General features: G+C 54.0%; 5 protein-coding genes across 5 annotated transcripts; 4 read left to right on the top strand and 1 right to left on the bottom strand.

The window, feature by feature from the left end:
- Positions 1-2: 2 nt before the first annotated feature.
- UMAG_01070 (uncharacterized protein) lies at positions 3-1,700 on the top strand (the record flags this gene model as incomplete). Its single annotated transcript, XM_011388731.1, has 1 exon — positions 3-1,700. The coding sequence occupies one exon, from the start codon at positions 3-5 to the stop codon at positions 1,698-1,700; it is 1,698 nt and encodes a 565-aa protein (XP_011387033.1).
- Positions 1,701-2,359: 659 nt separating this feature from the next.
- On the top strand, positions 2,360-3,047 carry UMAG_11276 (uncharacterized protein; the record flags this gene model as incomplete). Its single annotated transcript, XM_011389097.1, has 2 exons — positions 2,360-2,735; positions 2,917-3,047. 2 exons carry the CDS (start codon positions 2,360-2,362, stop codon positions 3,045-3,047), a joined length of 507 nt encoding a protein of 168 aa, XP_011387399.1.
- Positions 3,048-3,812: 765 nt separating this feature from the next.
- On the top strand, positions 3,813-5,627 carry UMAG_11275 (uncharacterized protein; the record flags this gene model as incomplete). Its single annotated transcript, XM_011389096.1, has 1 exon — positions 3,813-5,627. The coding sequence occupies one exon, from the start codon at positions 3,813-3,815 to the stop codon at positions 5,625-5,627; it is 1,815 nt and encodes a 604-aa protein (XP_011387398.1).
- Positions 5,628-6,967: 1,340 nt separating this feature from the next.
- UMAG_11274 (uncharacterized protein) lies at positions 6,968-7,424 on the top strand (the record flags this gene model as incomplete). Its single annotated transcript, XM_011389095.1, has 2 exons — positions 6,968-6,970; positions 7,173-7,424. 2 exons carry the CDS (start codon positions 6,968-6,970, stop codon positions 7,422-7,424), a joined length of 255 nt encoding a protein of 84 aa, XP_011387397.1.
- Positions 7,425-9,140: 1,716 nt separating this feature from the next.
- On the bottom strand, positions 9,141-13,577 carry UMAG_01067 (putative 5'-3' exoribonuclease; the record flags this gene model as incomplete). The annotated part of the gene is made up of 1 exon (XM_011388730.1): positions 9,141-13,577. One exon carries the CDS (start codon positions 13,575-13,577, stop codon positions 9,141-9,143), a length of 4,437 nt encoding a protein of 1,478 aa, XP_011387032.1.
- Between the last annotated feature and the right edge of the window lie 335 nt (positions 13,578-13,912).

Raw genomic sequence — 13,912 nt, 5'->3', positions numbered from 1 at the left:
CGATGTCTCCTCCTCAGCCTGAAACCAGGATCGTCGATTCGGCGCCCGCTGCCGCTCTCGCTGTTCCTGTCGGACAGTCTGAGTCCAATGGTTCTACCGCTGCGAGTGTTACACCTGCCGCCGCACCCACCACCAACGGCTCCAGTCTCAAACTCGGCAAACTCAACGGCACTTCCGACGGCACTTCCAACGGCTTCTCCAACGGCATCCCCGCTGCCAACGGCAATGCTATCGTCAGATATGCTCCGGGAGGCAAGGTCAAGCTGACCAACTACCCCTCCATCGCCAACGCTCCTCTTCCTGCCGAGGGCAACGGCTCGTTCAACAACTTCCACCTTGCCGCGCTCATCTTGATCGCCCCCGCCATTGTGCTCCGACTCATTCCTTTCGTCAACCCCAAGTGGTTCGGTTGGTTCAGCTACATCCTTCTCTGCGCCCTGTTTGGCGGCCCCGTCGCTATCGGATACTGGACCGTCATGTCGACCTACGGTCCTCGCAAGAACGAAAAGGTTACGCTCCCTGGCAAGCCGCTGGAATTCTACATGGATATCAAGGACCCTGAGCTTCGCAAAAAATACAACGGCGACAAGAAGATCCCTTACCAGACATTCCATGACGCCTACTTTGCTGCCAAGATTGAGCCCAAGATGCCGCTGAACGAGTTGCTCGAGTACCGATGGGACTGGTGCTCGATGCAATTCACCTGGCCTTTGTTCGAGTATGTTCTGTTCAACTTGATCCCGGATGTGCTCATGCATACTGCCAAGCAGGACGAGACTCAGATCCAGGACAACTACGACCGCGGTGATGACTTCTATTCCTGGTTCCTCGGCCCGCAGATGATTTACACTTCCGGCATCATCTCGGACCCCAACAAGGCCGAGACACTCGAGGAACTGCAAGACAACAAGCTCAACCTCGTCTGCTCCAAGCTCGATTTGCAAAAGGAGGACCGCGTCCTCGACATTGGATGTGGTTGGGGTACCTTTGCTACCTTTGCCGCCGTCAACTACGGATGTGATGTCACCGGTGTTACGCTCGCAAAGACCCAGACTCGCTTCGGAAACGACCGTCTCAAGAAGAACGGTATCGACCCTAGTCAGGCACGCATCTTGAACCTCGATTACCGCGACATTCCCGTGCAGCCTGGACACTATACCAAAATCATCTCGCTCGAGATGGCCGAGCACGTCGGGATTCGTCACTACGACAAATTCCTCTCGGATGTCTACAACCTTCTTGACGATGATGGAGTCTTTGTTTTCCAGGTCGCTGGTCTTCGCCCCACTTGGCAGTTCCATGATCTGCAGTGGGGTCTTTTCATGAACAAGTACGTGTTCCCCGGTGCCGATGCCTCGTGTTCGCTTGGATGGGTTGTTTCGCACCTCGAAAAGGCGGGTTTCGAAATTCGCTCGGTCGACGTTGCCGGCGTTCACTACTCGGCTACCATTCTGCGATGGGCTCAGAACTGGGAGGCTAACAAGGACAAGGTGGTGGCCAAGTACGGTGACAAGATGTACCGCATCTGGTCCTTCTTCCTCTGGTCCAGTGTCATCATTGCCCGTGAAGGTGGTAGCTCCGTCTTCCAGTTTACCCTGCACAAGAACTTGAACGCCTACCACCGCATCAACGGCGTCAAGTCTCACGGCGGTCTGCTGCCGCGTCCTCCCATCAGCAAGTTCAAGTCGGTTTACAACTGAACTGCGCATACACGGGGCTTGATGTCCAGCCACCTCGAGGTGCTGCCAGCAGGCTCCAAGAACGAACGAAACTCTCAACCTGAATATAGTATCGGATTCTCTCTGGACATTCTACTTCGCCTTGTATATTCTCGACATGTATAAGAAAAGCTCGGCTTGCTGTTTGATCACAGGTCTGGGCTGCAGGAAGCTGTACGAAAATGCATTCGTTTCATTCGTGATTCACGATTTCGGAAAATGAACTCGAACAGGCGCTGACGTGTTACGTGGAAACACCGTCCACACTCAGCTCTGTCACGTGTGACTGTAGTGCACAGCCAGCTGAACTGTCTGTCATTTGTGCACATCTTAACAATTTGACGATTTCTTCGTGCTTCACGCTTCTTGCTCGTGTCTGCGTGCTTGGTCGAAAAAAAAAACCTCTTGGAAGTCGCGAGTCTTGACGACGTGGCAAATCGGCAGTCGACCCTGAGTCCCGTCCGAGAATGGCAACACTGCACTGAGTTGGCAGTTTTGCTAGTATTGACAGGTCAACGCACGCACCTCCATCTAAGCTCTAATTTGGACTTTCGCTCACTGGATCTAGCAGCAGGTTGACCTCTTTCCATCTCATCACCTTATCTCGCGTTCCGATACCATACACACATCATTCGAGCACTATGTCGACCGGAACATTTGACGCCAACAAGGCGCAGAATCTGCCAGAGATCGAAAAGCAGATGGCCGTTCGATGTGTCGAGCATGCCCAAACCTACTGGAACCTCTTGGAGAAGATCAAGCCTTCCACCCTTCGCTTGACCAAGCTGGACGACGAGATGTACGAGGACTTCCAGGCTACTTTCCCAGAGTTCGCAGAGTCGGGTGACCCTAAGTCGGTGCTCAAGATCGACGAGGAGGCCATGAAGAGCCCTGCTGGTAAGGAGAAGTGGAGGCTCTTCATCAACAAGTACGAGAACAAGGTCGCCGACTTCAACTTTGGTACTTTGATCCGTACTGACGCTTCGGACGAGTACACCCAATTTAACACTACCTTTGGTATGTATAGCTTTGCTCATGCGCATCTGATGGCAGTCAGAAAGCTTTTCTGACCCTCGAACGCTCTTGACTGTTCCCTTTTCTTTGACGCCGCATCCCCGTTTGCACCTCTTCGTCCTATGCATCTTTGAAACCCCTGTCCTTTCTCTGTTGCGCTGCGCCTTGGTTGCACCCACAACAGTCACGCGGCTTCAATTCTACGTCTACGAAATCGCACGTTGCCGACGTGGCCTCAATGACTGGGTCTACGAAAAGGCGCAGAAGGAGGCTGCCAAGGAGAAGGCCAAGAAAGCCGCTTCTGGCGCCAAGTAAATCATTGTCCATCCAACGATCAGCATACGGTGTACCATTGGGCCTCCTACGACGTCACAGCTTCATTTGAAATACCACGCAAAACTCATACTGGTCGTGACCTGATCAGCTTTTACTGTGTTCCTGCCTTCGAGAGACAACACTTTCTGAGAATCAGCTTGTTCCTTCTGCCATTTGTTCCCTCCTCATCTCAATGAACTGAGGTTGCGGACACGGATAGGCGAAGCTCGACATGTTGTAAGCATTCGTGCTTGGCGGATCGGAGAATGAGTCCGAGGCTCTGGATTTCTCTTCATGCTTTCGTGTTCATCACGCATCGTGCATGCTTTCGGGTTTTTCTTCTTCGTGTGTTAGAGCGTCTCTTTCTCCAGTTGTGAAGAGCCAACACGCAACACGCTAGAAGCACGAAGCGTTGGCAACTCAGGTGTCGTGAGTGAGGGTTCAATGAACGGGCAATTAGTCGCCGACGAGTCGTGAGTCGAAGTGTGCGGGGAAAGGCCAACGCACCACAGATCCCTAGGTATCGGTGACGTCTCGGTTCGGACTGGGAGCTAACACCGGCAATTCCTATCCCGTGCCTGCAGCCTCAGGCATTCGAGAACACAAGGTGCATTGAACAAACCATGCCAGCAAAAAGTCGACAGCTGAGGCTTTACCTGGAGGTCGCGGCAAATCACAAATCGGGCGGTTTTTTCTAGGGAAAGCTTGCTCTTCATCCTGCCTGTCGACCTGCTCACCCTACGCCGCCTGGACAGCCTCTCAACTATGATACGAGCAAATGGTGTCTCGTCACGAGCTCTTAAGGTGGCTCGTGGCCAATTGGCTAGTGCCGCTGCATCCAGCCGTGGTTTCTTGAGCTCTTCGGCTCGTCGACAGGCCAGCTCCAGCACACAGGGTGCTGCCACACATCCGTCCTCGGCCTCGCGCGACTTCAGCTCGCGTAATCTTGCCCTTGGTCTTCTCGCCATCGGTCTGGGTGCCAATGCGTTCTACATCTCTCGACAAGGCGGCCAAAGCGGCGACAGCAAGATCAGCCTGGATGGCCCCGCGGCGGCAGTGCGCAGTGGTGATTACTTGTACGGCGAGCCACGTCTGCCGTTTTCCTACGGTACCAAGCAAGATTTCGAAGCCGCGATCGAAGAGCTCAAAGCGTACTTTACGTCACAAGGCGAAGTGTGGGAAGACCATGTTACGACCGACGAGGATGAGCTGGAGCGACGCGGGATCGACGAGAATGGCCACCGCAGCTCTTCGGAAGGTACCAAGCCGTCCGTCGTGGTGTACGTGCGCGATACACCTGATGTACAGGCGGTCGTGCGCATCGCCAACCAGTACTGCATGCCGATTGTGCCCTTTTCCGGTGGAACAAGTCTCGAGGGCCACTACATCGCCCCGTTTGCAGGAATCTCGATCGACATGAGCAGGATGGACAAGGTGCTCGCTTTCCATCCCGATGACGGCGATATGGTTGTGCAGGCAGGTATCGGATGGGAGACAATCAACCAGTACTGCGCCAAGAACGGCAACCAGCTTTTCTTCCCGCTTGACCCCGGACCGGGTGCTACGATCGGTGGAATGATCGGTACTGGCTGCTCGGGCACCAACGCGGTTCGGTACGGCACTGCTCGAGGCGAGCACTTTCTCGACATGAAGGTGGTACTTGCTAACGGCGAGGTCATCTCGACGCGTGGTGGAGGACGTGCGCGCAAGAGCTCGGCAGGGTTTGACATTGGCAAGATCATCGTTGGCGCTGAAGGAACGCTCGGTATTGTAACCGAAGCAACCGTACGGCTGGCGCCCAAAATGCCCGCGGATGCCGTGGCTGTTGCGAGCTTTCCCAACGTCGAAGCAGCATCGAAGACGGTCAACGAGATCCTACTCTCCGGTATTCCGGTTCAGTGCATCGAGTTGCTAGATTACAAAATGATCCAATCGATCAACCAGTCTAATCTATGCGGTCGTACATACGACGAAAAGGACTCGCTTTTCTTCAAGCTAAGTGGAGGAGAGGCGGCTGTGGCCGAAGCCAAGGAAGCCATCACACAAGCTGCGGTCAAGTTTGGTGCCGAGAAGAGCAGTGTAGAATTTGAAACGGACAAGGAGCGTGCTGGTAAGATCTGGGAAGGCAGAAAAGCGGCTCTGTGGGCAGTGGCGGCTACCAACCAAGCACCGGGAGTCAAGGTGTGGACCACGGACGTGTGCGTGCCTATCTCGGCCTTGCCTCGGCTTGTTAGAGAGTCGCAGCGCGACTTCCAAGAGTCGGGCCTGACGGGCACTGCCATCGTCGGCCATGCAGGAGACGGGAACTTCCACGCTCTCATCCCCTTCAACGCACAAGATCCCGAACAGACGCGCATCACTACCCAAGTCGTCGGGCGACTGTGCGAGCGTGCGCAGAAGCTTCAGGGAACTTGCACGGGCGAGCACGGCGTCGGTATGGGCAAGATCGAATTCCTCGAGAGCGAGCTTCCCGCCAGCACGATCCGTGTCATGAAGGCAATCAAATTGGCTTTAGATCCCCATAACCTGCTCAACCCCGGCAAGCTGTATCCCAGTTCCGACTTTCCTCCCTCTCATTAGCAACTCGTCCCACATAACTCACGACTCGCCACTGAACAGTGGAAGCACGAAACCATCGTGCCTGAACCCACGACCGTGAACGTGAAATTGCGACAAGAATGTTAGAGCATTTGTTTCTGCTAGCAACCAACTCACGACTGAGACGTGAGGCACGAGGATTTCATGATTGAGCAGGATCGTGAATCGTGAATCGTGAATCGTGAATCGTGAATCGTGAATCGTGAATCGTGAATCGTGAATCGTGAATCGTGAATCGTGAATCGTGAATCGTGAATCGTGAATCGTGAATCGTGAATCATGACTCTGTGACTGTGACTCACGACTCTTTCAGGCGTGAGTGTTTCGTGTTGAATTACCTTGCTCGTGACTGCTTTGTGCGTTTCGGATGAGAAATGCCGCGTCTCTCCTCTGCGTAATTGGGTGCTTGGCATCTGAACCGGGCTGTGCAGGAACGTCACCACTAGCTCACAAGAGGCGATTGCTGCATGTGGGTGATTGCAGCATTTCTCCAAGCTTGCTTACGGTGCGATGATGGAAGCCGCTTGCGACGCATAAGATCGTACGTGTATGTGTCCTTGGAAGCTTTGTTCGGGAAGCATGGAAAGCGAATCAATCAAGCCGTGCCACGGTTTCACGGATGAAAGCGCGCCTTACTACGATGCGGCAACGCATTGGTAACGGACGGGCGATTCTTGAATCGCGAATAACTAATCTCAGAGGCGAGAGAACAGCCGCTCGGTGCGTGCATCTGGGGTTCGTCGTTGGCCTTGCCGTGTCACGCTGTGCAGAGAGAACAGAGAGAGCCCTGCGTGCTGGTTCAAGTCAGTTGTTGTTTCGATGCAGCTCCAATTGTGAATACTCGTGACTGCCACAATTGAAGCGTCTGTATTTGGCAGGATTCCGTGATTTTAAGTCGGATGAGCAGGCATTACAAACTCTCTGGTCATTGTGCATAGCGTGCCGTGCCATAAAAAAACAGGGCTGAGCGACTGAGCGGAATGTGTGCGAGTTAGTGTGGAGTGGTTGCGTTGTTTTGCTCCGAGTTATCTCTAGAGCCTCGTAGAACCAACCGCATGTGGCCCAGGAGCGAGCATCTACAACTCTGCCGCGCTCACAACTCCGCCCAGCTTGCACATGGCTCTGTGAAACTTATCGCAGAGCCCAGTCGTGCAACACATCTCGAACTCTCACTACCATCATCTCGTGATTGTCTCACCTCCACTCCGACGCTCAGACGTATTATACAACACCGGCTTAGTCTCGGCAAGCTTGACACCCCCTTTCACAACTCCAACGCAACCTAGCACGCATTTACGCGCCAGCCGCACTTTTCCGCCAAGATGGTAAGTGTACTTAGCTGCGATCGGATCGAGTTGAATGTAGACAGACGTCTAGAATTTCGGCTCATCTTCTGCCGCGTAGCACGTTGATGCTAGCTTGGATGGCGTACTGACGATCCTGTTTTGCTCTGATCTACTTAACTCTGCTGCACATGCACTTGACCATCAATCATCACGATCGCATTGCGTGCCTTTCTCTCGACAGGGTTCGTGCTTGTCCAGTCCTTCCGATGGGAAGAAGATGAAGCGCACCGACACCAACCCGGGAAAGAACAACACCGAGCTGCACCGAACCACGTCTTCCTACCAGGGCTCGGTTGCCGATGGCATGAGGTACTCTGACCGCGCTGCCAACGCCGAACGCGACCGCCTTACCGCTTCGCAGCTGCACAAGTCCAAGACGCTCGAGGAGAGGATCAAACAAGCTGAGAAAGAGAACCGATCTCGAGCGGGATAATCGACAAGCCTCGAATTCTTTATAGCGAACTTTTACCCACCACTTGATCTTCTATGATATCCCAAACTACAAACCTCGCCTTTTTTGTTCTTTGTTACGGTCCATGCTTCTGTGCGTACGACAAAGCACTCCGCTTTCGCGCATGCAAAGTTCCGTCCCAAACCTATCGGACCGCCCCGCCCTTGTCGACCCGTTCTCATTGCAAGCGGTTTTTCTTATTCCCCCCCCCCCCCTTGTTCTGTACCAGAAATGAAAGAATTTTCTCACAACGTTAGCCGATCGACGTCCACCTTCACAGGCAGATTTCTCGACTCATCTAGGCACGTATGATTCGTCTCTGCTGACATTGTGAGTGGCAAGCGTGCAAGCAACGCGAGCCAAGACCGTGTCGATGATGGTCTTAGCAACAATCTTTCCAGATCCAAGAACGTGGAACGCTTGTTTGGCCTGAGCGCACTTGAACATTCAAGATGGACGTCATCGCTTCGACGCTGCTTTGGGTGCGTTGGTGAGGATCCAACTTTCGGGACGAGCTGCAGCTTGTTTTTCGGTTACTGCTCGAGATGGACGTGGGTCTCGGACAGATGCGAATCGTGAATGGTGAATTGCACGGCGGCGATCGAGATACCGTCTTGCGCGCATATCGCGACTGGCAGTGCGACGCTGTGAGACGAGCCGCCGGCAGGTATGCTGGCTGTCGGAACGAATGCGCAGCAGGTCGTACTGATCCAGCACGATGTGCTTTGCAAGCGCACCGTCCATCGCCTTGCAGAGCCCGAGTCTGCATCTCGTTTCCGAGCTAGTCGTGAATCCAGTAACGTGAGGTGGGTTGCCACGCAACACCGGTGCTGACGATGCACACGCACCAGCTGGTACCAAGCACTGCACCTTATGCATCTGACGCTGGAATCAATTCAAACCACAGAGGCGCCACTATTACTCCTCGACACAATCTGCTAGTCTCGTGCATTCAGGGATACCACATGGATCTCGACCAACACTTGTGTAGGTCACAACTGCTTGGCGTAGCGAGTTGTCAGTATTCTAAACAAGGCCCTCGCGGCTCTTGTCTACAGACGACGGCTTGCTCAGCGGTCTGCAGCATCAACATGGGTGTCATCCTAGATGTCGCCAACCAAGGTCGCCTAGAACAGGAACCTCGCCAACGTCAAATTTACGCGTCTCCCACGAGTTGCCCGCATTCGTGCTTCTTCATGTTCGGCCTGCCTGTGTGCATCGTGAATGTTCAGCCAGCATTGCATCTTGAACCCATCCAGCATCAGATCGAGAAACACCTTCTCTCATAAGAAGCCCACCCTTGACTTTCTCGCCCATCACAAGCACCCGACTCACGCCTCGTCACTCTTGCGCATCACCCGACTTCACCCACAGACATTTCTGGCGTGACATCTCCACTCACCAATCCCGCCAAACCAAAAACACTCGCTTGCTTCAGGCTACGAGATGAACCACATCGGCTTGCTTCACTCATCGACTTAGACCGCAATGTATGCCAACCCTATAGCGATTGCAACGTGTCGCGACACCCTCAAATAAGCACAAATCAGACGCCAGTGGCCTTGCCTGCGAACAGGCTGGGGATTGACGTCAGTCGTAAGTGGCGCGACCAAGAAAAGCATGGATTCATGATTGCCACAGCTCCTGCATGACGGCAGACAAGTCCAGGGGATTGCCTGTTTGAAACGCATGAGCTAATTACGGGTCAGCAGCCCCTCCGCGGCCACCACGAGCGCCACGCGAAGCTGGAGCGCCACGCGAAACTGGAGCGCCACGCGAAACTGGAGCACCACGCCCGCGACTAGTGCCGCCGCCTCGCCCACCACGTCCACCTGCATGTGCCGGAGCACTTGTCGCAGCCCCAGCTGGGACAACAGGCTGCTGCGCTTGGTTCACAAAGTGCGGGCGAGCGGGTCGAGCGGGTCGAGCGACACCACGTGCAGCTCCACGAGCAGGTGCATTGCTGTTGATGGGCTGTCGGATTCCAAGAGCGGCCATGATAGGGTTGATTTCTTCAACCTGATTCGCCGAGGCAGCCGCCAGCGTAGGTTTGTGCAAACCGCGTGCGACGCCGGAGAAGGCGATATCTTGCGAGACAGGAGCGTATGGCTGGCGAGGTCGCTGCAGGATCTGTGTGCTGCCACCTCGGCCATGATCTGCGGAGGCACTGGGCCTGAACGCATTTGGGGGCCGGTAAGAGCTGTTACCAGCTCCGTAGCCGTGAGCACCTTTGCCGTTGCCATTGGCCTGCCCAGTGCCGGTGCCACCGATCGGTCCAAGCGTCCTCTCGAGAGCGCTACCCACCGAGGCGCTCGTGTCGCTCTCACCAGCAGTGCCAGCGCAGACAAATTGAGGCTGCGTCAGGTTGAGCACACTAACAAACGAAACGGTAGCACCCTTGTAAGGAGAGCATCGATCGCCAAGCGTGGTGCCGCTGAGGAAAGGCACATCGAATACCACCTCGAGCGAGTTGCTATTGATGCCAACAACCACACCTCGCGCCGAGAGTGGCACGTTGCCGCTGTCTTGCACCATGATGACACGGTCACCAAGCTCGAACCTCTGCGCCTGCAAACGGAAGGGAGCATGGCTGGGCTTCAGAAGCGCGGTACGCGGAATGCCCTTTATAAACACACGCTTAACCTGACCGGCGGCACCGATGGCAGTGCGCGTGTCAACAAGACGAGAGGTGAACGCCTCGATGGTCTGCACCGTCTCTTTCGACAGCTGCTCAGCGTACAACGGCACCGTCTCCAGGTCGCGCACGCCCTTGACCTTGAGCCATTCCTTCAGCTGCGCCATCTTTTCGTCGACAACCGACTCGTCCCAGATCTGCGTGGCACGTGTGATGTCGACGCTAGAGTTTTGACTGAGCATGTTGGTGATCTCTGGGAACGTCTGCACGTATTCCTTCACCAACTCGAGCGACTTTTCCGAATATTCCCATCCGACAGCCGTCCTGCGCGAATATCCGAGCACCTTTTCACCTTTGCTCTCAAACTTGAGTCGGAGACCAACGTTGACTTTCTGATCCTTCCAGGCGAACATCATGCTCGAAGCGAGCTTGGAAAGAGCCAGCGAACTGATACCACACTTTTTGGCGACCTGATAGGAGGGGAAATAGTTAACACGAGCACGCTTGCTTACGAGGTCGCGCAAGTATGCGTTCTCTTTAGCCTGGTTAGGAAAGAAAGCCACCTCGATGGCAAGCGAGGCGTTGGTGCTGCCAACGACATGAGCCGGGGTACCGTATGCGTTGGCGCCCAAGAAAAAGATCCTGGTCTTATCTGGGTATTCCTCGCGGATCGGTCTGGCGGGGGACTCGAGGAAGCGAGCATCGTCGTGTACGACGTTGGTCACAGTCACTTGCACGGCCTGGCTGATCTCTTTCTTGGAGCTATCCTCGTAGTCCTTGATGAAAGCACCGTCATCCAGACGCTTGAGTCCCTTGAGCGGACGGATGTGGACAAGTACATCGACATCGCCGATGAGCACACCCAGTCGCTTGCTGTAGTGGAACTCGGTACTCTCGGCCTTGCGATGGAATTCAGATAGGTTGGCGCCCTGATGTGGATTGGCAACTACCTTCTGTTGGCCACCAATCATGCCCATCTCGTATCGGAAAAGTCTGTCCGAGACACCGACGACAAGACCTTCGGTGAGAAAGGGCCAATTGAGGAAAGCACGATTGCCAATCATGGCCGCAGCAATCGTCTCTGTCTTGGCGTCTTCGTAAGTATTCTCGATGGTGACGACCACGCTAACGCCCTTGGACTCTGCCTGAAAAATGTTCACTCCGTGATGACCAAGACGACCGTAGTGAGGCAGCGTTTTGAGCGATGGAAAACCGGCCAAGGCACGCGCACCGAGCTCGACGCCTTTGGTGAGACCCTTGACGAGGTGAAGACCATCGAGTGTTGGCAGGTTAAAGTTTTTGACGTTGGCGCGATTGTGAACGAGGTCGGGGAAAGTGCCTGGAAGGCTTGAGGGAAAGAAGCTTTCCTCGTTTTCATTGTAGGTAAACTCGCGACTATTACCAAACCCATTGCGCTTGCGCTCCTCGATGCCCAGGTACACTTCGCGCTTGTCAAGAGCTTCAAGTAGACGCTTCTCGTCGATGAAGGGAATCTTGACCACAGCCTCCCAATCCTGCTTCTTGCCATTGAGATCGGCTTCAAAATTGGTGGGATAGAAGTCAATGATGGGCGAGTTGGGATCGGTCATGAGGTCGCGGAAGGCAGAGGGAATATGTTGACTACTGAGCGCAGGAAGAACGCCCATGAGCTGGTCGAAGGGACGGAATGGCTTGCCGAGTGTGAATTCGAACTTCATCTGACCGACGTTCTTGAGGTCGGAGATCTTGGGAGCATAGTGGTAGTCGTAGAACCAACCCCAAGAGGCAACACCATCGTAGTAGTAGTGGAGGACCCACTGAAGACCCTCGATGTAGCGGAAGGCAAGCTTGGACATAGCCTCGTCGTTGTTGTAGTCAATTTCAAGCTTTTCCTTGTAGTAACTTTGTTTCCACGCGGTCATCTGAGCCTCGAGGCGCTTCTTGTAGTCTTCCTCGGGGTCAGCTTCGTCGTCACTTGCAGTATCGACTTTGGCCTTGAGGTAGCGGATGAGAACGCGATCAACAGCCGTATCGGCTTCGGAGATGGCACTGGTGTCCTTGTTGCCAGTGGCAGCATTGTCTGAGTTCTGTTTCGAATTATCGGCGTCCTCGTCGGAAGGACTTTCCTCACTGTCACCGTCTTCGATGCCAATGGCGGGGAAAGATAGAGTAATTGCGGGGATCTGGGAAGCGGGATCAACCTTGTTGAAGGACGTACGCAGCTTGAGGCTAGAAGCGAGATCCTCGAGGAATCTCCTGTCCTTGTTAGGAAGGTCCGCCGGCACCAAGAGCTCCTTGGGAGCGCTCACAGGGTCGTTTCGTTGAGCCTTAACGAAAGCATGCACCTTGTCTAAAAGTCCACGCTGTGATACTGTAAGAACAAGGCCACCCTTGGCTTTTGCTTGGGAGATGGATTTCTTCTTCTTGGATACCTTGGCCTTGTGGGTCGTAGTGTCACCGTAGTCGCGCTCAAATTGCTCCATCTCAAAGTTACGCAGCTCGGAGAGGACGAGCTCAAGACGATCGGTGCGGAGAGTACCACTCTCATTGAGATAGCCACCGGCCGCAGGAAGGATTCGCTTGTATATATTGAAGAGAAGATCCATGGCTCCTTGGTTAATGTGAAGACCGGGAAGATGGGGTAGGAAATCGTTGCCGACAAAAATGTTGAGCAGGATGAAGTCGTCGATAATCCTCTCAAAGTCGTAGGGGAAAGGAAGAGAGGAGCGGAGATCTTGGAACTCGAGGTCGAGGTACTCTCGGAAGAGCGAAAGGTGGAGCAGGAAGAAGTTTTGCATTTCGAGGCTTCCCTTGGACTTGCGACGAGGGCCGAATTGGACCTCTTCTCGGAGCAAACAGAAGTGAGGATCATGGCTGAGAAGACCCAGCATTATAAGGTCGGCATCGAGACCGTAAAGGCAGTGACGAACATTGGGGTTGTAGTCGGGCTGCGCCTTGGAGAGACGGATGTACTCCATGATCTTGTGCTCGCCCTCCCCTGGAACATCGTGTCCCGAAAGGATGACCTGCACGTTGCGCCAATCGGCGTCTTCGGTGATTTTCTTAGCGATAAAGTATTCGAGTTGTTGCGAGAGTTTGGCCATGAAAGGAGTGCCTGGAGTGATACAATTGGAATCGAAAGCCTCTTCCTCGGGTAAGACCTCACCTCGGCTTTCAGCCTTCTCCTTGATTTCTTTTGCCTCCTTTGCGGTTCGGAAACGACGAGAGCGCTGTTGGTTCATCTTGGCTCGGGGAGCTACACCATCGACGGCAAGGAAGAAGACCTTTCTGGGTTTGATCTTGTTGAAAAGATGCTCTATATAGGCAAAGACAGCTAAGAAAATTTGCGTCTCTGTGATACGGAACGAGGCGTCGTTGTCGTTAGGATGCGAGCAGTTGTGAATGATGCCGTTCATGTCGAGGTAGAGGTTGTCGAACTCGGGGATCTTGTTGTCCTCGATAAGTTGACTAATCATCGGGTAGCGCTCCGACATGAAGCGGAAGAACTTTGGAATACCCATGATCGCGATGAACGATGCTCAGCGGACTGTAGCAATGGAAAGAAAGAGAAAGAGAAAGAGAAAGAGAAAGAGAAAGAGAGAGTGGACTTGAAGAAGCGAGGCCATAAACCTTGTTTCGGATCAACGAAAGCGAGAACCAAATGAGCGAGAGTTTTGCCCAGCCTTGTGTGACCAAAGCTTGATGCCAGGTTGAGAGATGCAAATGTGGTTGACGAGAAGCAAACTGCAGAAAGGCTGAAGCTGTACCGATTGGGAAGAGCACAAGTTGTACAGAAAAGTCGCATAAAGGCTGCAGGACGGACGGAGGCGGAGAGCCGATGAGGAAGAGATGGTGG

This window comes from Mycosarcoma maydis, chromosome 2 (assembly GCF_000328475.2).
Source record: "Mycosarcoma maydis chromosome 2, whole genome shotgun sequence".
NCBI lineage: Eukaryota > Fungi > Basidiomycota > Ustilaginomycetes > Ustilaginales > Mycosarcoma > Mycosarcoma maydis.
Note: the sequence above shows the minus strand (reverse complement) of the source record. Positions and strands in the feature narration are given on the sequence as shown.